The 26012-nt window shown below is 41.8% G+C and overlaps 1 protein-coding gene across 2 annotated transcripts in view; it reads left to right on the top strand.

Moving 5' to 3' along the window:
• The window catches only part of ATF6 (activating transcription factor 6), a 73263-nt gene that overhangs the window by 6005 nt on the left and 41246 nt on the right, over positions 1-26012 (top strand). Inside the window, exons 7-14 of one of the 2 annotated variants that reach the window (XM_032117315.1) lie at positions 14-234; positions 5572-5757; positions 6159-6250; positions 17534-17677; positions 19430-19549; positions 20442-20544; positions 21595-21659; positions 25143-25254. In XM_032117315.1, the coding sequence (XP_031973206.1) occupies positions 14-234; positions 5572-5757; positions 6159-6250; positions 17534-17677; positions 19430-19549; positions 20442-20544; positions 21595-21659; positions 25143-25254 (1043 nt within the window). Of the gene's footprint in view, positions 1-13; positions 235-5571; positions 5758-6158; positions 6251-17533; positions 17678-19429; positions 19550-20441; positions 20545-21594; positions 21660-25139; positions 25255-26012 lie in introns of both variants that reach the window. The other variant, XM_032117314.1, reaches the window with a different exon arrangement.

Here is a 26012-nt window from a genome sequence, read left to right as displayed (position 1 = left end):
TCTTGTGTTCCAGGTCAATCCATGGTGCTGCCCCAGCCTGCTGTGGTACAGCTCCAGGCTTCTGGGGTGCTTCCTGCCTCCCAGCCAGTCATTGCTGTTACTGGAGGGGCCACACCACTTCAGAACCACACGGTGAATGCGCTGCCTGCAGCTGCTGGGAACGGCTCAGCCAGCAGTAAAATCCCGGTGACAAAGCCCTTGCTTCAGAGCAGCACCCCATCCATGGGGCTGGATGTAAGTTCTGACTCTGTGTGATAGCTGCTAACCAAGGCTTGGACACAGTTACCTGCATATTGGCCTTAATGGGATAGCCAGGTCCCTTCTGAGTCTCAGGAAAACTGCTAATAGGATTTCCAACTGTAAACAGGGAATTTAGCAGCTTGGAACAGAACAGGGAGGAACAGCTAAATATCTGCTGGCCTGCCTGGAGTTGCAGACCAGGTGTGCAAGCATAGTGGCAGAAGACAGTGCTAATAGATAATTTCCATCACTTGTCTTTTCAAGTGCAAGCTCTCAGTGGTGGAGCTCTCTTACATACAGGAAGATTTGATATATCTGATTTTTGATCAGCGCTAAATCATTTTTCTAATCTATATAATAAAAACATTTCTTTGGAAGTAGATGAACTGGAAATTTCAATGCCGAATTCTTTTTCCATACATCTTTATCTCCCCAGATTTTACTCATGATTTTTAGAAACTTCAGTTACTGAGTTCCAGTTGTGATCCTAATCTCTTCAGGCTCCCTTTTGATCATGTATTGAATGAGTAGAAGGGGGTTAAGCTCTCAACAATTACAGTGCAAATAAATAAGTTTTTCCATAGTAGCTCACAGTAAGCAGTAGATGTAAACAGTAGCTTTTGAGATGCGTGGAGGTTTTTGTTCCCCTCTTCAGCTTTGACATCTTAGCCATCTAGCAAGCTGGGTGTTAACTTGATCTAGCTCCTAGTAATCTGGAGCTGCTTTGATTGCATTGTGTTGTCCAAAGAAGACATGCTTGTGGAAAGGACCAAAGCTTCTTGTTGGTAACTTTAAAATTCTGAGTGTCATTCTCTAGTGTGGTATTCCAAGCACAGTTGTGAGCTGAGGGTCCTATCATATCTCAGTGTAAGGGAGAAAACACTGGTGAAAACACATGGAATTTTGCTGTATAGGCACCTGCTTATTAGCAGTGCGGGTCACTGTTTCCCAAAAGCAGTGGGAAGCCTGTTCAGCTTCTTTGGAGGGATGTTGCTGTATGGTTTCCTAGTGTCTGGGATTGCCACTCAAGCTTGATGGTTAACTTTTCCTCACTAATCATGTTTGTGTGTGGGCTGCATTTTATAATGAAAATATTGTGCTACAAATAGCTCAGCAGCCAGAGTACAGTGGAAACTTGATATTCAGTGTACCAGAAGCAAACAAAGGTCTGTCAGTGGGCAGAGCAGTTAAGTGTGCTGCATTTTAAAATTGTAATTCCCTGTCATGCAAAGTTAACTCAAGAGACCTGCCAGCAGTCATTGGATTTGGGACTCCCTATAAGCAGGGCTAGCATGGCATTGTCTGAATATAAGGTTTATTTGACAAAACCCCCTTATTGTCATCGTACTCCGTATCCGTGACATCAGTACTCACATGTGTAGCTGGTGTAACAAAGAGGTGTTTGATTTCAAGAATGGTGGTGTGGGTATTTCCACCCAAAGCTGTTTTAGGGAGGCAATTTTAAGACTTATGGAATGCTGCACATCTTACCTGTGTTAGTTACAACATGAAAAAACAGTTGCAACTGCTCTTTGACACATACTGTGAAAAAGTGCTTTGAGAAAGAACAAATGCTTTGGGATTCAGCTGGTGCCAGCAGGGTTAAAACATCTCCCGACTGCCTTGGACACTATGTGGTGCTCAGAGCTGCACAGATGGAGCTGACATTTGAGCTCTGGAACACGTGTTTTTGTTTGCTAATCTAAGCAGATGTTGCAGGATAAAAAGAAACACTGCAGGACTTTCTTTTGGGCTTAGGAGGGATAAACTGTTAGCTTAACACTCAGACATCCAGGGGATTACACTGAGATAGGCTGATGGCAAGCTGTAGGTGTGAGACCCTGGTGGCACACATGTGCAGCCTGCCAGCCGTGGGGAACTGCCAGAATACTGAAAATCTAGAAAAGATTAATTATGCAAAATACCTTCAGCATAAGTGTGGATTTCTGTTGAAGAATCCTCTTTTCTGTGCTGTACATTGTCTAATATTTGTATAACATAAACTCATTAGGCAAGTTGTGTTCTGTTGAGTTAGAGACAACAAAACCCAGAACTTCCATAAGAACAGAAAAACCTTGCATATGCTTTGTATTCCTGCAATTAAAGATGCATCTTCAAAGACGGCAGCTTTCATAAGCTGAGATAAGAAGCCAGCAAATGCTAAGTTGAATGGTTTGTACTTTTAGCTCTTTGTTAACTTTCCCAGCACGTGTACAAAAATCTCTCTGGAGTATGAGACACATTCTTACTTCTAGAAGTACAGCTTGTGTTGGAAGGGAGGTTAAATTTTGCTCAGAATTGAGTTTTCTTTGGAAGTAAATTGAGGTAGCAGTGTTTATTTGTAAAGTGCATGACTCTTTGTAAAACCTCTGAGATAGAGGACAATCTGAATCTGGTTAGTGCTGTTTGAAGCAAGGGTTTGCAATGACCCTTCCAGTTCTCCATATTTACCGCATTTTTGTGTGTATCCGTGCTAGTGGTGGTGTCATTTTCAAAGCTAGAAAGCAGAAGTTGCATCACTGATGACTGATTGTTTTTAAGGCCGATGTTCTCCCTCTATGGTCTGTGTTTCCTTAGAACCAGTAGTTGCTATCTGGAGCAGAACATCAATACAATATAACTTAAAAAGCTGGAGGCTGCAAAAGAAGTTGGCAGAGGTGTTTGCTGCCTGTAATCTTGGTTCAGCACTTGCACAAAGCAATGTTGCTCAAGCAGACTGACATTATAAATTAGTTCCTCTCTCTCCTGATTATCAAACTGCTTGAGCAGGGGGCATGTTTATCTTGATGCCAGGCCAGTTGTGTAATGCTGATGGCCATACTGCTTCCAGGTTCAGCAGTCTTGCATCACTTCACTCACACAACTCTTTCCATTTCCTGCATCAGATTTAGGTGGGATCAGGTGTGCAGTTGTGGCATTCCCCAAGAAGAGCCAGGCAAGACCTGGAGGGTTGACCAAAGACCTTAAGCTGTTTACAGATTGTAAATTAAAACAAAATAACCTAGGGACACAAATACTGGATTTCATTTAAGCAAGCTTAGAAAATGAGTCAAAATGGTGTGGCACAGACTGAAATGCAGATACTGCACAAAGTACCTGGAATCAGGCTGGAAGAGCTGCTGTTCCTCACAGCATTTGGAGAACTGTGAGTAAAAGAGGGTAGTCTGGATAAATAACACATAAAATCTAGATGGCAGCATCTGAAACAGTGGCAGATGTACCTTAGGATGTACACTCTTAGTGTAGAGGCACTGCACTGGTCCTCTAACACCTTATTTTCTTCAGGGAAGCATGTAGATTTGCCAGGAGTTCCAGACACGTAATTAAAAGCTATCCTGTAATGAATAATCCTCAACAGGTCTGCAAACAAGAATGGATGTAAACAATTTGGTCTTCTCTGTTCAGCTCCATGATGCAAAACCTCTTTTTAAAAAGGGGAATGGAACTCCTTGTTTGGAATAGCACACAACTTGAGCCAAAGCTGCTGCATGAACTCATTCCTTGTTTTTTCACCTCTGAACAGTTTAAGTGATCCTGGCCCTGAATTGGTGTGTTCTGTACACTGCAGTTCTTGGCTAGCCTGAATCTTTTTTTTGGTCCAGTTTTTATATGTCTGCAGAAGCTTTTTTATGTTAAATGTTGTAGTACTTAAAAAATTCAAGACAGAGCTTAGTGTTAATGAAAATGTGTTAAATCTTTTCCTTCTCCACTCTGCTAAAGAGAGAAACTGGAGTAAGTACAAACAGCTTTGTTTTCACAGACTTTTGTTGGTGGCAGCAGACTAGACATACAATAAATGATCTTCATAAAAAGCAATTAGAATTTATAAAAAGCCCAGAATGCTAATGCACTGTAATATGTTTTCTTCGTCTTTGTCACCAGACTGCAGCATTATGAAGAAGAATGTTGTCTTCAGACAGCTTGTGGCCACTTTTTTTTGCAGACTCCAGTGCCCTAGAACAACATATTGTCTGTGTGCAGGTAGATACAAGGAGAGAGTTGAAAAGCTGTGGTTAAGGTTTTTTACATAGCCGGATTCAGACTCTGAGTTAGTTAATGTTACTGTTGTGTGATTATACTATTACCCTAGAATAATACTTCTGGAATAGTTCTCATCTTTTTTCTTTAATGTTCCTGCTCTGAGAGATACAGGTTACACCAGCGCACGTGGTGGTAGGTACTGAAGGATGTTCAGGTCTGTGTAAGATGGATCATTCAGTTATCTGTCAGTGTAATTGTCATTAAGGCACATCCAGTTGTAGCTTAATAATGTGATGGAAGTCTTCTGTTCTTAATGAAAACACTTGTTAATCTGTGAGGGAAAGGAAATCAACAGACTAGTGTTTAAACTTAGGATTTTAAGTAGTTTTGTGTAGTTCTGCAGTATCCATCATTGTTATCCTTGTCAGCAGCAAGATGCTTTCGGTCCGGGTCGTCCCACTCGGTGCAAACCACAAAATGAGTAAGTGGTAAAAGATGATGGAGTGTTCCTGCTTGGGAAAAAAATCAGTCATCGGGACTGTTGGAGGATGGGGAGAGGTTACTTTGAGCAGTCCCAGTCTGGTCTTGCAGGCTAAATGCCTGCTAGTGGTTAGAGTGAATTATGTGCTCTCCTGGAGTATATTTGCTGGTTGAGCTTCATCCTGAAGGAATCCAGTGTGTGTGCTCTCAGAGACTGTTCTGTGATGTGAAGCGAAACACATTTAGTGGGACAATCTAGAAATGTGAATCCAAGCCACACTCCTGATCTGAATGCAGAGACTGCATTTAAACTGCCATGTAAGTCCTTGAGACACATAGAATGTGCAGTCTGAGATCAGGAACACTGTTCAAAATCTCAAAAACTGTGTAGCATAGGTGGAAAAGGTACAGAAGCAGATGTAATCAGTGTGGAAATGACTTCCGTACAGAACAGACTGGAAACCCTAGAAATTTCCTGTTAGGAAAGCAGATGACTGATTGTAGCCTGTAAAATGGTGCAGGGAAAAGTGAAGGTGAAAGACATTCTTGCTGCCTTGCAGACCTGAAGATAGGTATTTTCTGTCTTTGTGATTTGATTGACCAAATCAAACTCAAGTATACGTTTGGTGATCCCTGCACGTAGAATGTTGAGAATGCAGAAGAAAACTGAGACTGTGCAGGACCTGTTTTTTCCTTGGGTGTACCATGATCCCGAAGTGCTTGTGTCCTGACCATTCCAGCTCATTTGAAGTAGAGTGTGGGAAACTATCTGTGCAGACCTTTGACAAAGTAAAGAAGTAGAAATTCTGCATGAAGTGGAGGCACTTTTAACTTGTGGATTGTTAACAGCCCTGTCTATTGTGTGTTCAGGTCAATGTCTTGAGGCGGCAGCAACGCATGATCAAAAACCGTGAGTCAGCCTTTCAGTCACGCAAGAAAAAGAAGGAATACATGTTGGGACTCGAGGCCAGGCTGGAGGCAGCCTTGCTGGAGAATGAGAAACTCAAGAAAGAAAACAGCACGCTGAAGAGGCAGCTGGATGAAGTGGTATTAGAGGTAAGAGATTGTGATGAAAGTCTGCTTTTATATGAAAGCAGTGGTTCAGGTGGAAGACACTAGAACAGAATTGGGGGAGTGGTGACCGGAAGACCTTTGAGGGTTTCTAGCCCAGCATCCCATTCCAAGCATGGCTTTCACCAACTGTAGGTCAGGACAGCTGACACATTATCTGGTAGACTTTTAGTTCTTCATGGTGCTTCTGAATATTTCACTGGATAGAAGCTGAATATAGTGTATAAACCAAAGTTTTATTTTTAAGTAGTTCAGGAATATATTCACACATAATTAGGCAAATATAAATTTAAAAAGCTAGTATAATTTGGTGTACTTAGCTTCTGACATACCTCTGCATATCTGTGCCCCTCTTTTACTCAATGTCTTCTGTTTTTTCTGTCTAGAACCAGAAGCTCAAAGTATCATCTCCAAAGAGAAGGACACTGTGTGTGATGGTGATACTGGCCTTTATAATGTTGAATTATGGTCCATTGAGGTAAGCTGCTTAGAAATTCCTCTTCACCTAGCAAGTTTGCTGTCCTGAGGTTTTTGTTTGAATCATTAACAACAGCCAGTGTTGTGTTTTAAAGCCTTGAGCTTGAAATCTGAAATCTGTCCTTTATTCTTCTCCTGCTTAGGGGAAGATGCATCTGTATAATGGTTCCTCTTTTGGAATCCTTCTGGCAATAAGAGCCAGATTTTGTACTTGTAATTTCTCCTGGTTTGGCATTTTTTTATTCAGTGCAGCATACAGCAGTTTGTCTGCTCCATTTATACCTGCAGAGATTAAGAACTGTGTTTAGAGTCCTTTTAGGAAAAAAAGTCAGACTTGGAGAGCTTATCTGCTTGTTCATACCTGTGCTAATTTCAGTAGCTATGACTTGAAGCTGCTTTAGTACTCAAAATACTCAGGAAATCCAGCTGTACATTCCATGCCTTGCAATCCTGACCCTTAGATGTGTCCAGCTGCAATCTCCCTCATTACAGTGTAAGCCCTGTATTACTTGTCTTGTGGGTCTGGAGAAGAGGTTGTTCCCCCTCCTTGTTTAGTTGGAGCGGTAATCAGAAACCTCTCTTATTTGAACCGTTATCAGTAGGCCAGAGGAGCCAGAGAGCAGCAGGGAAAAGCTACATCACTTCCCAGACACTTTATAAAGAAATCTATGGAAGAAAGGAGAATCTTTTTACTCTAATACTTCTTGCACATACCTGTCCATTTAACTTGGCTTTGGAACATAAAGACCTTTCAGATGGAGCTGTTTGCTCTTTTAAAAGGGGATAATATTTCAGTAGGATGCCAATCAGTAGTGTCTCCATTTCTCCTCAAAATCCCAGTCAAATTAAAGGAATGGGATAAATATGGAGGAAGACTTTGTTTCTGACTGTGATAAATTTTTAGGAAGTGAGGTTTATATTTTTATTATTAGAAAATTTGCTAAAGCTGAAATGACTTCTGAAGTATTTTCACTTATTGCAAATATTGTTTATCTCAGGACATGAAATACAGCTGATAATTTTGCTTCAATGTGGACAAGGTTAAGGTAGACCATTTCTTAGTGTATTTAGGGTTTATACTGTGATTTTTGACTATTAGGCAGAGAAATCAGCTTCCAGATACTAAGGGATTGATTTGCAAATCCTATCTGCATTTCAAACATTACCACTCACTTGGGAGAGACACTTGGTGAGAATTGCTAGGTCATCTTTCCAAAGCTGGGGGAAAATTTACTTGTGTCTGCATTGCAGTGAGATGATGGAATGCATGGAACTCTTGTTAGTGATGAAAGGCTTGGAATCACAGCGAGATGGGTGGGAAGACTTTTACCACAGTGCCCTGAAGTTCCTGTGGCATCTTCCCAACCCCCAAGAATGAGTAAGGTGTTGAGCTTGATGGCAAGGCACTGCTGTCAAAGTAGGCTGAAAGGTCGATTGTGTTCATATCTTTGCAGCAGTCAGTAACTACAGGAATGTGACAGGGTTAACTTCTTGACATGTTTGATGTTTAATAAAGTAGATAAAGCAAAAAGAAATCCTTGGATGTCTGACTGTTCCTGGCCAGTATAGTAGCTGAGCATGCCAGTATAACTGCTGTGCCTGAACCAGGTGGTTTGCATCAGTACTGGATTTAGGCAATGAAGAGAAATGTAACTGCAAGTTTGCAAGGAATTACTCTTTCTGGTTTGGTTTTTTTTTTTTTTTTTCCCCTAGCAGAATAAATGCTTGCTCTGCAATTAAAATTCTAGGCTGTATCAAGGTGATGTGAATGTTTGGTTGTGCAATACTCTTCAGAATACCCAGAATGTGGGATATACAAACCATTTCTTTAGATTTCACTCCTCCCATACACATTTTCTTCTGTTTTATAAAGGTGTCACTGAATGGTAGCTCCACAAATACAGGATTGCTGTTCTGCTATGTCCTTAAGAACAGAAGCTTCTGATATATGTGGTTTTTTTCAGTCCCTGCAACTTCTTACAGAAATAAGGACTTTTTTGAGATAATACCTGTGCTAGCTTACACTTCAGCAAAAACACTCTTTTCTCCGAAATTAGCTAACTGTGGAATCCCTGATTTCCGTGCAGTGGTCAGCTGGAGGTAAATATGTTCTGAAACCTTGCGTTGCCATTTTTTCTGTGTAAGAAATCATTTCATTAGCACACCTGAATGGAGGTGTGCCAGCATTCAGGCTCAGGACGTTTTCATCCAAGCACATTAGCAGTGAATATTTTGTTGCTTAAAACCAATGAACCATTGCAAAGAGAGAGTGACATCCAAAAAAAAGCAAAATCATGGGAAATTCACCCCCTAAATTCTGTAGCAGACTTTGAAATTCCCTTAGCTGGCCTTATTGTAAGATGCTTCTTAGGTTCTTGTTGGAAGTGATAGGATTCTTGGAAGACTAGATGTAAAACGAAAGGGCAGATGTACAGGTTACCTGTTTCTGTCAAATCAGAGAAAGCAGGGAAGCAGTTGGATGGTTTAGGGATGGGGATGCGAAGCTGAAGAACAGGGAGTCCTGCAAACCCTCCATGGCTTGCAGTGGATCAGTGAAGGTGCAGTGTTTGGGTCGTCCCACAGAAGAATCCCATCTGGATGGGTGGCTGTGTAGTTAGTTCTGTGTTTTCCTCTGCATTAATGGATGTGTGTTGCTTTAATAAAGACCAACACACAATTTTTTAAATTGGTCTTAAGTCTTGTTGACTGTGTGAGTGGTGAGATGTTTGTGATGTTTCATGGAGGACTCCGAGGACTGCTGTTCAGCTGTTTTAAGGTTTTAAGGGAAGCAGTCCAGGATGTGGCAGCCCTTGGCAAACAAGTTTAGCAGATAAAGTTATTCTGCTGACACATTTTTTCTTGCTGACAGATATGTGTGGGGGTGATCTGTAATGTTGAACTTGGGAATTTAGGGGTGGGAGTGAAAGTCTGGGAGGGAAGCTGGCCTGGTGACACATGAAATCTGCTTGAAAATACTGGAGGGAGAGTGCAGTCCGATCTGCTTAATTACCAACAAGCCTTTCAGAACATCCTTCAGTCTTTGACACAGCACCATGGTATCTCTAAGAAAAGAATGCAAGTCTAATTAAATATAAATTGAATGCCAGTGTGAATTGAGGATGTGAAAGTGGCTTGTGTGGAGTTAGTGGTCACTCTGCATTAGGTAGTACTGTGTTACTAAACTCTTCTGGGTTTGTTGCTGCTTTGTATTGAAAACTGAAACTTTCAGTTACTAAAAGCAGAAGTAATTTAGTAGGAATTCTATTAGTGTTTCTATTTTATCCATTTGTTTTATGCTGGAAGAAAGGCGCCCAGGAATTTCCCATCTGTGTGTCAGTGAACTATTCTGTAATCTCCGTGAGTTGTTTGGATTTGAATTCAACATGTATAAAAACTTCCTTTTATTATTATTATTAAAGAGTGATTGGTGAGGTGTGTGAAGGGAAAAGGGTACATTTGGGTTCAGTTTGTTGCAGAGGTCACCCCCTTGCCCCAGCCTTGCATTCCGTGAGGTGCAAGACACGAATTGGCAACCAGCAGTGTTTGCACAAAAGGCAGTGAGCACACAGGCCTTGGCACTCAGCAGGGCTGGGAGCTGGAACCAGGGCATCTGGAGGCAGGTATCCCAGGGAGCCAGGTATCCCAGGGAGCCAGGCTCTCCTGCCTCCACATGTGCCTTCTGTGGAGCCTGCCTTGGTTGCATTCCCAGCTGGCATGGCATCCGAGACATGGCTGACTTCTGGCATTGACAAACATCTAATTAGCTGTGCTGGGTTTTTAGCACTTACAACATGAAATCTGGTCATTTGCAAATTATTGCAGTTCCTACATGCCTTTTTCTCCTTCTTTGATTTCCACGTTTGTGTTGGACTGTGCCTGTAGAGTAACCAGATCTGAAAATGTGTTAAACAAGCACAAACAAGGCTGAAACAAATGGAAACCAAGCACACATGTTCTAGTCTAAACAATCAGTGTATTTATTTTGGGAATGTTTTTATTCTGATTCTTTTCCCTGTTCTCATTTGAATATAAATTGTCTTGTGTGTTTGGTTTGGTTTTTTTTAATGCAAATCCTACATGTGATCGTAAAATATTTGCAGGAAAATAACCCAACTAATGTGTAAAAAGCAGGGAAAGGAGAATGTTCACAGAAGATGCAAAAGATAAATTTTCTGCATCTTTTCTTATGCCAGTAGCAGCAAAGCATGTAAGGCAAGTATTTGCTGGTGGCTGTAGCATTATATTTTTGACTATAAGAAGTGTTCAACTAGTTATTTTTTTCCCCATAATCAGTCTGCTTAAGCTTACATGGTGTATGTCACCTAGCAGCAGTCTTAGAGCATTTATTAGGATGTCAGCCAGCCAGAATGTGTCCTAACTACCACTTTAGATATGTAGTGGACAGAAAACAAAGAAAAATATGAAGTTGGAGAGAGGAAAGGCAGACTTGCAAAGAGATTGGAACAGGAGATTTGAGAGGGTGATGTGATACTATTTTTTTTAGTATTATTATTAATTTTGTGTTTTCTTACAATTTGGCTACCTCTGTATGGCTGGAACCCCTTTCAAACTGGAAAACAGATTTGGTGATATAAAGAAAGCTGTATTTGTGGAGGATGACTGAGGTGGTGATTGATGTAGCTCAGTAAATCTGCTGCTGCTTCAAAACCTCTTGTGTCCTGTTGACCTCAAGCAGCTGCACTAGAATGGCTGGCCTCTTGTGGAGACTTCATTGCAGCTCCTCTCTAGGGTGTCCTCATGGATTTTCCTCTACTTTCCAGGACTGTCCTGGAAACTGAATAATCTAGTAAAAATTTAGATCCACTGAGCAGTCTGCAAATAAAGACACTGGCCTGGCTGGCTGAGAAGTGTGATTTGTCTGCTGTTGTCATAGAGTACAGTAAATGAAGAAGCAGTGGCTCTTGATTGCTGAAAGATTTAGGGGTGTGTCTCATTTCTTAAATTGGTAGCACAAACAGGAAAAAAAATCCCAGAAGTGCTAAGATTAATCATCTTTAACTAAAAATGAGGAAATTGCCCAAGGATTGTTCAGCTTGCAATCACAATGTGCCACTTGTAAGGATAAAGTAGTAAACACACAAGTCTTTCACCAGATTAGCATTCCACTTAGCCTGCAGGATGCTAGTCAGCACTACTGGGGTGTGCTAAGCTTTTGGAGCATGAAGGATTTGGGCTGCTGACAGCACCATCCATTGAGCACACCTGTATTGGTGTCACCATGGTCTAGTGCCCTTACCTCAAGCTGAGGAATCTTGAGTTGGTGTGTGGGAAAGCAGGATTATTCTGAGGCCTGGTGCGTTCAGCAGTGCTTTTGTGAAAGTTTTCTGTTTGAGACTTTGTGCTAGACTCTCTGATTAAGGAAACAGACCCATCTTATGGCAAGCAGGAGTGTAGGGATACCTCAGTGATGGGGTGTTGGAAAGTTAGAGAAACAGAGCTGTTGTTCCCTTATAGGAAGCATTTTCTGTGTGGGCAAAGGAGCTGATCTTGTTCATGTATCATCACATGCAGCAAGTGTTGTGTTGCTGCAGAGGTGTTGGAGCTGTCTGTTGTGTGCTGGGGTTTGTCAGTGCAGATCCCACCCACAACAGCCAGGCCAGGGTCTTGACGTGGCCTGGAGTCACCTCTGTGCTGCCCTGGCAGGTGACCCCAAGCAGTGTCCTGGTATGTTCAGAAACATCCCAAATGTCCCACTGAGTAACATGTGCTCAGTAGACTAAAGCCATGTGTCTGGCACCTGCCCAAAGTGGAGGGCAGTGATTAACAACTCAAACACAGGGTTACTTTTGCCTTACATTACTTTGTTTCCTTAGCAATTCTTCCCTTCCTCCCTCCTTTCCAGAGCAAAGTGGGGCAGGTTAGTTGGAACCACGGATGGCTTGCAGAAGGAATGGAACTCCCAGACTTGCAATGACTGCTTGAAGCATTTCTAAGAGATATTCTGAGGACAGAGAACCACAGATCATGGGCTGTCAGTTTCTTTTTCTCAGTTCATCCACTTCTGGGCTTTTTTTGCCCTTAGTGAAGGATAGAAAAGGATTGGTTTTCTGCTTTTTGCAAGCCTTAAGTATAATAAACCTATATACAAATGATGACAGTCAAATGTCTTACACACTAGCGGAGAGGAACTGGTGAAATGTGAAGAAAAAACTCTGAGATGAGTGCAAGAGGCATGAAACAGTGCCATGTTAGCCAGCTCCATGTCTTCTGTCTGCCAAGGAAAGATGAAGCCCTCTGGGTATTTTAGCAACAACAGCAGAAGCATCGGAGGACATTTGTGGCTCTTAACACTGGTAATACAGGAAACTTAATGTAACATTTGTGGCACTGAAAGAACATGTTTCAGTGCTGAGTTGAGTGTACATTTGTGTTGGAGATGGCCCAGAGAGAAAAAACTGCTTCTGCAGCACACCTTTGGTCTTGTGTTGTAGTTTCTTCTTGAACAGAGAGGGAGAAATCGAGAGGAAAAGGACAGGCTGAGTAAATTGGACTCGGGTCTAGGTTCCAGACCTTTCAATACCTCTCTTGATGGGTTGTTGCTTAAGGAAAACAGGATTCCTTTGATTTTCTTACAAACTACAACTCTGGGAGTTTTCTTACAAACTACAACTCTTTCCTCTGCTGATCACAGCCACAAGCTTTGGCATTAAAGGCCAGATAATGGTACAGAATACATGCAAAAAATAAAGTGCTCTGGGTGTCAATATTTGCTTTCTTCCTTTCTTTTCCAGGGGCTTTATTAAAAACAAATTGTTTTTTAAACATGCAAAGCACAACAAAACCACACAAAAAACTCCACTCTGGGTTGCTTTTCTTCTCTTCCCCTGCAGGGAAGAAGCTGAGCTGCTCTCTCCAGCCCAGCACTCAGAGAGGGTAGCTCTGGAGCAGCCCTCAGGAGAAGGCAGAGCCTTGCTGTCAGCAGATGGTGCACTCACCGGGAATAGAAACAAGAAATACTTTCCAGAGTGTCTGGCACTATGGCAGCCTTGTCTGGAATCAGTTAGGAAGAGGACAAGGGCTTTGTTTGGTGTCTCCTTGCAATGTCAACTTTAGCTGGTTGGAAACCTCCCAGCTCATACTCAGAGATGGTTCTGTCCCCAGAAAACTCTTTGTTATGATATCACTATTGGCTTTCGTCTACAAATTACTGTACAACTTAAATGTCAGTATTCAAGACTTGAAGTGCACAGGATTTGTTCAGCCAGAAGCACAAATGAAATTTAGTTTGGGTTCCTGGCAAGACTCGCTTTCACATTCATCAAACTGACATTCAAACCAAAGAAGTAAAAATACAGCTAAAATATCAGGTGCCGTTGAATGCCTGGAGAAGCCATGGCAGGAGTGCTGCTTTTCTTTCCCTCTTATAATCAAATTTATCTACACTTCTGAACAAACATCTGCATGAAATATTTAGTGGTTCTTTCTTTCTTCCCTTGGATCTGGTTTTGCATCTGAAACAAGCCGAGAGCTCAGCCAGCTTGGACAGGGTCTTTGTGGCTTGTGAAAACCCTTTCATGCTTACGGTATCTGGGATGTCCAAATGCAGGCTCTAAAGCCTTGCTAGGCACCCCAGGTGTGTGAGTGAGCCAAACAGGAAAGATTCCAATTTCTAAAAGGCTGTCTTGTCCAGTAGAGCCAATTCTCAGCTTCAGTCTTTTGTGACTTTTGATGTGGGGCAGTAAGTCAGTTCCTGCAAATAGTGGGGCTTGCTTAGGGCAGGTATGCCAAAGTGCTCTTCCTTTTCTGACTTCTCATCTTATAGTTCAACAGAATGAAAAAACTGTCCATGCTTTTGCCATCTGTCATATTAAACCAGTTCTTAAACTAACTGTTGATATCTTAGTTGAAAATACTGCTTTCCTGAAACTTTTTTCCCTCAGAGTGGGATCTTCTACCTTTCTTTTTCGTGTTTTCTAGCCTCTTCTGCCTGGTGTTTTTAAATGCCCAATATTTGCTTCCTCTTCAGTGTCATGGTGTTGGGATGTGTTCTGTAGACCCTTCCTGTTGCAGCTTGTATTGTTGCTGTTTTGCTTGGCACTTGTAAAGCTCAGCGTGCCTGAGGTCAGCAGATGTTTCCCGATGCAGCTCTGCAGGAGAGGTCCATCCTTGTGCCAGCTGCTTGAAGGGATTCCTTGCTCCTAAGTTATGCTTTTTCCCCTCATATTAGTTTGAAATGTCGAAGGAGAAATATTTCTGATACCCTGTCTCAGACCCTCAGGTACCCACTTGGCAAGGAAAGGCCCTGGAGAATCTGGAGGATATGGACCATTACCTGCATGTCCTCCCCTATTTGTTTCCTGAAGATGGAGCCCTATTTATAGACAAACTTCACTGGTGTTCCCTCATGGGAGAAGGGAAGAGAAGGAAATGATACAACAGAACAACATCATCTTCTATTCAGATGGGAAAAAACTAACAAAACTCCCCAAGTAATTAGAAGGTGGAAGTGGGGCAGGATTTCAATTTGTGGGGCTTTTCCTTATCCAAAACTATAGTTATTTTGGTTTTGGGTCATTGCCACAAACCAAAGCAGCACCAAAAGGGATTTTTCCTTTTTCTTTTTTTTTCCCAGACATATTGGAGACATTGAGAAGGAAACTTTCAGTCATCTTCAAGGTCCTAGAAAAAGAATGGGAAAGGGCAGGGGCAGAAGTGGCCCATATAGCAGAAGTTGCTGCTAGCCCTGCTTCAAAAGAAAAATAACAATCCTGATAAAGGAAGGGGCATTGGAAAGATTACCCTAATACCATATTTTGTTCTCAAGTTTGTGTTCACATTGTCAGAAGTGGGAGCCATGGTTTATGCCTGTAAGGGTGGCAAAACATACTCTGTTTACCTCCTTCTTTGTCTTTTGCTGCCGAAGGTGTCTGCTTTCAGGTGGAAACATCCCGTGCTCAGCTGATTTTTGATGAAAAGAAAAAGATGTTTTACACTTGAGAAGAGGGAAAATAAACATTTCCTCTCTTCTAGAGCTGATGCAGTAAGTGAGGTGTGTGTGGTTTAGAATGGGTGTGTAGCTAAAACAACTCAATCACAAAAAGGGAAGATTAGCTGTGATTGTAGAGCAGTGTGTGTCTTTATCCTTGGTTTGGATTTGTCTCTGTTGTGCAGAGTTCAGGGTGAACTGCAGTAGGAATGTGTTGCATATGACATTTCACCTCTCCAGGCTGGAACCTGAAATAACAAGAATCGTTTTTGCAGAATGAGACAAATAGGAAGGAAGAAGCGTCATGGAAAAATGCAATTTGTTACAGTTCTTCTGCTTAGATTTTTCTCGGCTTTAACTAATTACATGGGAAGTTTCTCTGGTTCCATGTGTCATTTTGAATGGGAAGGGAGAGAAGTAGGATAGGCTGAAAGACCAGATCCAGGAGGTCCAGCAACTGGATGGCTAATACACTTCAGGCTGGGGAGAAAGGATTTGCAGGAGAGTTAACAGCTTTCATATCTTCTGAGGGATATTCTTGGTCTAGTGAATAAACTACCATGTACTTCTGGCTGTCGTGACTCCAGATTAAGTGCAGTAAGGGCATTTCACAGGTGGGTGGCTTCCAGCAGGAACATGAGGCGTCTGTTTAAGCATCAGCCTTAGTTTTGAGCTCTGGTTCTTGGGCTTGAGACACTGCCAGTTGTGCTGATGCTTTCATTGGCAGAGAAGAAACGTGATCTCATAAAACCTAGTGGGTAGTGGAGATTGTTTCTGTAAAATTGGATAGATATGGTGTTGCCTGATAGGAGGTTATGAATAAACCATCCAGCTTTCCATGCAGTAGAAGCAGCAAGACATTTGGATACCGGTGTACACAGGCAGTAAGGAAACTCTTAAGTATTTTTCTGCCCATTGGCACAAGTGAAAGCAGAGCCTGGAGCATTTCTGCTGCCCGCATTCCATGCTGCTGCGTAGAAACCCGGAGGAGAGCAGGTAATCAAGGCAATGTCAGCCTGGGTCTAGGATTGTCCTGACTCCTGTGGTTCAGAACATGGCACAGTTGCGCACATGGACACCTGGGTTGCTACTAACAGGAGTGCAAAAGTGTTGGCAAAAGAGAGGGAATTTCTGGGCAATTCTGTCTGCCTTCTGCTTATTTGTGGAGTATTTAATCTGCCCTCCTTGCTAGGTTTTGCCTGTCTCTATTTGTATTTGTTGCCTGTTGCAAAGTGATGCCATGTAAAACCAGGAAATTCTCCCCTGCAGGGTTTACGCTCTGCTGCACAGGAGGGGTGGGGCATGAATTAAAATATACTCTGTGGGCTGTGATCAGCATGAATGGCAGAGATCTCATCAGCATGCTGGGGGCTTGTTGCACTTCTGTGTTTTCGCTGTGTTGCTGCTGGTGATGCTCTGCTGTTGTCAGCCAAGAAGTTAGGACTTGAGTTTGTAAACATGCATATTTCAGGAAGCAACTGTGTTATGAAAGAGGAAAGCCAGCCTCTGGAGAGGAGAAATTGAAGTATTGCTTCTGTGTTTTTGAGAGTTCTCCCTTGTAACTCACCCTTGTGACCGAGGATGCAGATCTGGTACAGCAATGGTATGGTTGTGTTCCCAGCTCACATGTGCAGTGTTGCTCCCTCTCTTTGCATGGAGAGCAGCACAGACACTCCTGTGCTGCATGGCTGGCTGGCTGAGCATCCCCCAGGCCAGGCTCCTTCCATCCATGTGAGTACACACCAGAACCACAGGGTGTCTGGCACCATGGCCTGCTGCCGATGGGCCTGTTGGCCCTGCCACTTGTTCTAAATCCAAGTAGAATTGAACATATTTGTGTACAGTTCTGGTAGATGTCTGGCATAACATTCCAGGCTTGCAGCTGCATGGAATTTGATAGCTAAGTTTTTCTTACATGTTGTATTCATATAAACTATGTAAATTGTACTTTGAGGCTGATGAAAGTTAAAGTTTGGTAGTGCTTTGATTTGAATGTAGATAATTTTCTTATGCCTGTGGACCTGGGTTACAAGCAGAATATTCTTAGTTTCATCAGGTGAAGCTTATGTGGGGGAATGTGAAAACCAGAGCATCGCAGTCTTTCAAACAACTAAAACTGAAAAAGAGAACAGAATTGCTTTTCTGACTGCTAGTGCTTTGAACGATGATATTGTAATGACACATCAGCTTTTACATTAGATATGACATGCACCTTATCCGTGTACTGTAACAGCAGCCAGAAACTTCCGCACCTGAGTATTTAATGCCTTACAGTAAAGTGCCTTGCAGACCCCTTATGTTTGTGGTACATTTTACAATGTTTATTATGTTTTCCAGTGTATTTGAAAAGGATCCCAATGGAGTTGATTCCACTGTGAGTTCTAACCACCGGACCAGAAATCTTCTGGAGTTCTCAGCTGTCCAGGAGTCCAGCACAGATCAGAAGATACCTGAGGGCATCATTCCCGAGAAGACTAATAGGTGAGATGGAAACCTTTAACATTTTAGGTGGCAGAGGGCAGTGGTGCTTTTAGCCCTCACTGCCTTGCTCACCCTTTTGGCCAGTGCTCTTGCTTCTTTTACAGAGTACCTGAGTTTTAAACACAGTGTTTTGAAAGCTGCACAGTTTGCTTTTCAAATGAATATGGTGTTTTATCTGCCAGAGTACCCAACACATAGAGCTTCAGAAGTGTACACGTGGCTGTGCTGCACAGTGTTAGGGAAGAGAGCATATCCACAAGTGCTTGTCACCGAGATTTTCAGGACCTTCTTCAGTTCATCTGTTTGCTTTTTCCCTCTGATCTATATTTTAGCTTGCATAGTTGTGATATTTGTCGTATTATCTATCTCTTCTTACTTTTTAAGCTGGAATATTTATTTTCTTAGCTGCTCAAGAGAAGACTGGGGAAGTTCACGACTAAGAATACACTCTGAACTTAGCACTGTACTTTTTCATTTTAAAAAGTCCAAGTCCATCCTCGTGCTTATCCACTTTTTAATTAAATACTGGCTTTCAGACTTCCTAGGTCTCTAGCATGCAGTGCATAAGTGAACATATAATTGTCTCCAGATTGAAGTCTGGCTAATACAGCTCATGTTTTCCCCTTACAAGATTTATCCTATTAGGCTGTCCCTTTCCAGTAGAGTGTTTTGGCTGGTTGAACAAAGCTAGGCACAGATGTGCAGAAAGCCCTAATGTATTTTGCCGTGCAGAAAGAAGGCAATAAATCAGGAGCATTTTAAGGCTGTAGCCATGGTGAGGGCTTTGTATCCTGTGTGGTACATTTTAGACCATGACCTATGGGACAGAAGAGTAGAGTGGTTCTCTTAGGAGGGTGTGCTTGTGCCTGTACCTCCTTCTCTTTCACTGTTTCACCCTGGGTTTGGCAAACTGTTTGCTCTTTGCTGCATATTCTCCTTTATCAGTCCTAGATGCAGCAGACACGAGAAGCAGACATGAAGTTGGAGAGAAAGCTGGGAAAGAGAGGGGATATGAATAAGGCTTTCATAAGCTCTTATACCTGATTTTTCAGAAAGAAGTTGAGGTTCAGGAGCTACAAGTCTGTCAAAACCAAGAGGACTGAGGCTGTTACATTGATAACCTATCAAGAGAGAGAACTACATTAGGTATTTGGTGATAAGTAGTTAACCCCTCAGGAGGCCGTGAGAGTATTACAGATTTTTGTACTGAGAAATACATGCTCCTTTTCCCTTTTTATCAAAACCAAGCTAGATTCTGGAGACAGAGATGTAAATCCTCTCCACTCAGTTGTAATATAGTTTGTGGCTGCTCGGCTGTCATATAGCTTATGGTCTGTCTATCTGCATGGTTTTAGTGGATAATAAATGTAATATTTCTGTAGCAAATCTTGCACAGCTCTGGAATGAAAAAGAAAGTTGTGTCTACAGAGATCACATAGTTTGCATTCTGTGAGGAATATTTTACAGACTACATATTCTATCAATATCTGGCCTTCTTGGGAAGAGATCCAACATCTGCTAATGCTCATCTGTCTTCCCTGTGTTGAGAGCTGTCAGCCCCCTTTGAGGGATTGACTGAGAGCATTGGATGTTTGATGGGGATTGTTACTCACCTGCATCAGAGGTCTCACAGGAGCAGCTGTAATATTCGTGGGTCTGCTGGTGTTAGTGCTCATTCTCTGGATTTGGTCAAAGGGTCATGAAGAAGTTTTTTAAGGGACTTCTTGATGTGCTTTTCTTGATTTTTCCCAGGTATGACCGTTCTGTATCTGATAACAAAGCACTAATGATAGTCTCAGAAGAACCTCTGTTATATATTTCACCACCGCCGCCCCCCTGCCGGCCTCTGATCAACAGGACAGAGTCGCTGAGGTGAGCAAACTGCCTTTTGTGAGCATTTAAAGTTTATTAGGAGTTGAGATATAAATTGTGTTGGCTGAGTGCTACTGGGCTGCTGTGAATGATGTTGTTGTCCATTCATGGTGTTCATCCAGTACGTGGCCAGTGTCTCATAAGGGTCTGCACTGTCCAGTGTCTGCTGCTGTAAGGACAGATCCACTTGGATCTTTGTTATCTTTCCATGGTTTTAGTAATGATTTTCACCACTCTATTCACTGGTCATTTGCAGTAACCAAATAACAGTTTTCTGATTGTCTGGGGGGCTTTCGTGGCTTAAAAGAAAAATCGCTTCATATGTAGAAATGTTAATTATTTGGAAATCAAGTCCAGCTAAAAGCCATTTCCATCTGAATTATATAAGAGATGGTCTTCTATTCTTCACCTTCTGATAGAAGCAGACTGAACCTGACATTGCAGATGTTCTTTGCTCACTGTTTGAAAACACCTAGCTCTACTTTTTCCATAGATATGAGTCACTAACCTTATCTCCATTGTCTGTCCATTCTTCCTCTCAGATTTATGTGCCATAATTTAGCCTTAACCAATAATTTGTCTTGAATTGATCAACTTTTGATTTTAAATTTCAGTAGTCCTTCCAGTAATTTCAAAATTACTGTTCGTTGGACAAAAGAATGGACTGTATCTACTTTGTGTGGAAACATCCACGAATCTAATACTTTATAGATAATCCCCTACACATTTAATCTTAAAATTGTATTTTCTTACTGTGGTATTAAAAATAAGTTATCATAAGGTAAAATAATAGTAATCTTCAGTGTCTGTATAGTGGCTAAACTGTTGTATGCAACTGAAATATTCTGGCAGCCTTGTTTGAAATCTGTGTTGATGCTGTGTGTTTTCCTAGGCTGACCCATGAACTCCGAGGATGGGTGCACAGGCACGAGGTGGAGCGAACCAGATCCCGAAGGCTGTCCAACAACCAGCAGCAGAAAGCGCGAGTCACGCAGGTGCGCCCCTTCCTGCTCCTGCCTCAGTGGCCTGACAAGATAATTTCATGAACCGTGTTCCCTGACTTGTTTGCACTTGTCATTATAGACAAAAGTAGCCATCGTGCCTGTAATTAGGGCAGCCAACACTTCCCATTTGAAATTGCTGGGTTTGGTTGATTGTTACGTTGTCAAAGTTGTTCTTCCATTCCTGCTCTTGGATTCAGGGTTCTGAATTTTTTTAGCAGCCATCAAAGTAGCTTCTACATTTTCTAAAATGAAATCAATAGTTACCCTTTTTGTGGCTTTTCTGTAAGGATAAGCAATTGCTCAACGGAGAGAAATACAACCTACAGCACATTTATTTGACTCACTGTTAAGGGCCAGAGCTGATTGGTTTTGTTGAAATATTTCTATTGTTTAAATTTTAGCTAGAGGGATTCATGGTTTTTTGGTAAGGCTACAGAATTGTAGCCATATAGATATATGTATATATCTATATGGCTATATATATATATATATGAGACTTGTGCTTATATTTTTATATATCTATATGAGACTTGTGCTCATATTTCCCATTTTTAAAAATCTTTTACCTACATGGTATACTGATACCAAAGCTGAAATTAAGACGATGAATTTTCAAAGTATTTAATTTGATTAGGGGTAGTACCAGCTTTAAAAGGAATTGAGCATTACAATGTGGGAAATACTGCAGTTTTCTAGGGAAGAAGTGTTGCGTGTTAAACTTCAGATGCTTCTCACTGGTGTCCAAAGCAGAATGGTAGAACATTTAGAACTGTTGTGTATGGTGCCAAACTCCCTTTCTTGTCTCTGAATGTTGACTTCAAATTTGGCTGTATTAAAATCCTGCTGGTTTTGTTGTTCCAGCTTGATTGCTGACCATTTCAGTTTCTCATGTTTCACCAGTGGGAAAATCCACATTTCTGGTGCAGAGCACTGATTAACCTCTGCACCCCATTCTGTGTGTTATATTCTATGTAGTGGCAAACCAAGGAAATGCTTATTGGTTTCACCTTGTGTCATTTTTTCCTTCTTCCCCTTTTTCAGAGCTCCCTCAGTGACAAAGCAGATTCCCAGCTAATGGCCATGCCTTACACAGACACCAGTCTCAGGTAAAGCGGAACAGTTCCTTTGTTACTGCTTTCTACTTAACCCAGTTTTTCACCAACAGTTGGTAAAGAATGCCCATTTTCATCTTTTCAGGATTCTTAAGCCAAATGCAGCTACTTTTCTTGGACTAATTTCTGTCCTTTAGCAAATAACTGCTTCTAACAATTTATATTACGCTTAAATGGACCCCTGTATCACAGCTCCGCTCTTCCAGGGTCTTTCTAGCCGTGAGTTTTAAGAAAATCCTTACTTTGCTCTCCAGAATCCCTTTCTAAACAGATCTGAATATTTCGGGAGGAACTAACTTGGGGCTATCTGTGAGAACATCGTTAGTTTTAAGAAGGTTTCAAAGGGCCATGAATCTGGTAAGGGAAAGGTTTCTCTCTTTGTCTTCAGGAGTAGAGCCATTATAGCTATCACCAAGTTATGATGATGAACTTAAAGTACCATTATGTCTCATTTACATTCTTTGTCTCCATCTGCTGATTATTGGAGCACATTAATGCAGCGTTTCCTGATGTCCCCTGCCCACCCCTCCCCATAACCATCTTGTCCCTCTTCCTGGTGGCAGGAAGTACTGGAGAGAAAAGATTAGGGAAACAAAATTTCTCTCTCCTGAATTCTGTGTGAGACTGTTGAGGAGGCTGTCTCCTCTAAGGTGCCAAAGAGGAGTGTAAGAGCAGAATGGAGTATAAATGAAACTTTTTGGTGAGAACACCACCTGAAATGTTGCTGTGGAAAGAAAGACAGCTGTGGCCTTTCCATTTGCATTGCTGCTTTGAAAGCAGGATCAGCCTGGAGGAAAAGAGCAAGCTGCAGGCAAATGTTACAAAAACCAGGCTGTCAAATCTTGATATGTCTTGACTTAAAAGAAAAAAAAATAAGAAAAAGCTTTTTGAATTCTATAGGCAGATGAAGGATAGCTGTTTTGACTGAACACTGATGAACAAGGCTCATGGCATAAAGCAGTTTAATATACATGCTTGCATTACTCTGAAAAAAAAGTATCTGGATTATTGGAAACAGTGTGCAACATCATGTAGCTCTGCATGGAATAATCTGTTGTGCTCTGAAGAAAGTGAGATTTTTTGGGGTTTTTTTTCAGATTAATGATGTTTATATGAACAGAACCAGTGAGTCATGGCAGCTGCATGCTATGACTGTGCTGGAACTGCTAAGAACATAGAACAGACTTCCAGTTCCTCCCAGAGCCATCAACTATTAGGTGCTCCATGAAATCATAGAATCACAGAGTAGTTTGGATTGTAAAGGACCTCAGGAGATCCCTAGTGCAACTTCCTGCTCAAAGTAGGCTTAACTTCAGGTTTACTGAATGTCTCTGGTAGAAGAGGTGGTCTCCATCTCCATTGTAATCTCCATCAGGAAGCTGAGGATTGAAAAGAATTTCAGGGAAGTCAGAGCAGTGGAGAAGATAAATTTTAAGATGATTTCAAAGAAAATTTTCCCGCCTAATGTCTTTATAGTCTATGTAGCTTTCTTCAGGGGTGATTTTGTTGAGGGCTTCTGTAAGTGTGTTTCTTAAGGCTTCAGGTATCAAAAAGACTCTGCAGTTGTTTTCCTAAGTTTTGCACTATTAATATTGCGGTTTTTGATGCATAAATCACTGTGTCTTGCCTCATTTCTTCCCAAAACAAGCCTATGTGTAACATCCCAGTGCTCTGTGGTGCATAACAGAGTGTCCTTCAAAGTTTTAAAACAAAAGACTTATTGATCTCCCAATAAATGGCCAGGTTCAGCACCATTGTTTGGCATACACAGTTTAATATGATGCTTTTTTGTAATATGCAAAGATGTTACTAAAACAACGGGTAGTTTCACACCTGGCTTTGGCTCGGAAGTTCCTCCCTTCCTTTGATGGAGAGGTGGTTATCAGATGATGTTCAAAGGTAGATGCAATGAACTGCCTGTAATCCCCGATATCACTTTGTGTTTGATTTGTTACGTGACCAGGACAGCTTTATAAAGGCCCAGTGGTTTCCAAGAGCTTTGGGACAGTTTTCTCCCATAGCTGGTTTTTAGGTCTCTCTGTATCTTGTGGAGTGTGGGCGAGCACACAGATCTGTGGGCCCCGGGTCAGCTTTCAGGATGTGTTGTACCGAGCAGTGCGTGGGCACCGTGCCTTTCATCACAGCCCAGCTTCAGTGCTCCATCTCAGGGGTGGCTTGGTGGGCCTACATGTTTTCATGAATGAGTAATCAAGCTCACATTAGCTCCAGCCTTTGTGTCCTGTGTGTGAAGGATGGGAGCTGATTCCTCTCTTGCACAGTTGTGCAGAAGGGGATGTGTAGTGTAGAGCTGCCTGCTCCTGATCCCCCAGGACTTACACCCCCAATCCTGTGAAAGGGCAGCTGGCCTGGCAGCTGCAGTCCTTTGCTTGCAACAGGGCTCTGTTAGCAGTGGAGGAGAAGATAATGACAGCCTACTATTATTGCTGCTTGAGAAAGTCACTTGATGATACATTTGTGTCTTGTTATATTTTAGATGTACTAAAATAGTCTAAATTAACCCCCCTAGTTCAAAACCCGGGTCAGCAGAAGACAGCTTGGGAGGGGAGGGATAGCCTGATCATGTCCTTGCCACAAACACAGCGTGCTATTAAAGTGGGGGAAATTAAAATGACAGGTTGAAAGTCCAGCTAATGGTTTCCCTGAGTACAGCTTTCCAGTGTTAAATAAATAAGTTATTTTGGAGTGGGATTGGGAAAGTATAAATGATAGCAGTATATGCTAGGAACTTCTCACCTTTCCAAGATAAACAGTGGATAAGTACCATGATTGTAGGACTTGCCAGTGTTTTGGCTTAGAATGGTTTAGAGCATCTTTTCCTTGTGTCTGATATGTGTAAGATGAGAACTGTGGAAAAGATAAGCCAGAATTATGTGAGTATCTTATTTTTGCTCCTCTGTCTAAATTGAAAATCAAGAGCAAGTCTTTGAGTTGACCAGAGGACATAGCGTGGAAAAAAAAGGGTGGGTGAGAAAGAAGGTGGATTTGTCATCTGACAGTAAATTAAAAGCTCTGTTTATGCTTACCTTTGCACTTCTTTCAATTTCAGTGGTTTGGATTCTTAGCAGAAAAATAAATTTATTAAATTATTAAATGGTTTTATATTTTATTTCAGAATGACATTTCATCCTAAAATTTATTTTCAGAAGTCATCACAATTTTTCAGACACTTTAGGTTGAAGCTTTTTTTTCCTGTTGAGCTAACAAACAGGTTTTTGCTGGCCTCAGAAGCACGAACAAAAATCTGGAAATCTTTGCCGTAGTTAGACCTTTGAAGCACCTTGAACTTTCAAAAAGTACTGAGTAGTTTCATTGTCTTCACCTGTGTTCCTCATGCTCCACTTAGTGGATGAAGAGCTGCTGCGGTTACTTTAAAAAGCTGGTCTTCAAAGTCACTGTCTCACTGAAATTAACTGTCTTGTCTGAAATAATTACCTTTGCCGTTCTTTATTTCAGCAGGAACTCAGGGAATGAGCTGCAAGTGTATTATGCCTCTCCGAGGAGCTATCAAGACTTTTTTGAAGCAATTCACCGAAGGGAGGATACATTCTATGTGGTGTCATTCCGCAGAGTAAGTGTAGCAGTGGGTGCTACTGGCCTTTTATGTGTGTACTTAAGACTGCTTCTAACAGAGATCCAAAAGATGACTTAATCAAAGTTGCAGGTAAATTTGTTTCTTTTGAAATGATGCTTCTGTATATCCTTTACGGTAACATGGCCAAATCATGGTCTTTGCAAAATATGCCCATCACATTGGGAATGGAAAGAGCTTTGCAGAAAACATTGTAGTTCCAGAGCAAGACAGCCCAAAATTTCATGAACCCTGTGGTTAAACTTACACATTACAGCTATGAAATAGCAGTACAAACCTTTTGTGCTTCTGGGTATAGAAATAAATGTACCCTCTGCACAAATCATTACTGTTAACATAATACAGTTTCTATCTTCCCCTAAAACTCCTGCATTTGCAGTTTTATGTGTCACTTATCGCAGCTGTACAGGACTGTGTGTAGGGCCACCGTTTTTCTGCTGTTTTGTGACTTGTAAGTTGAGACAGATGAGCAGGTCTGCTTTCTGTGCTGAGATACAGCAGAGGCTTGTGCTGCAGCTTTGTCAGGCACAGCCTCACATCTGCAGCGCAGTTAGTGACAGTAAAAGCTGTTATAAAATGGAATTTCAGGTGTCTGATGGCACTTTCTGCACTGAAACCCTGACTGGTGTTGAAGCCAGGACAGCTGCAGTAGTGAGAAGCTGATTAGGGTCTGGTGGTGGAAATGATCAAGGCAAACAGTGCTTGAAACACCAACCTGGGGTTGGAGGAGCTTATTC

This window comes from Corvus moneduloides, chromosome 9 (assembly GCF_009650955.1).
Source record: "Corvus moneduloides isolate bCorMon1 chromosome 9, bCorMon1.pri, whole genome shotgun sequence".
Classification (NCBI taxonomy): Eukaryota; Metazoa; Chordata; class Aves; order Passeriformes; family Corvidae; genus Corvus; species Corvus moneduloides.
Note: the sequence above shows the minus strand (reverse complement) of the source record. Positions and strands in the feature narration are given on the sequence as shown.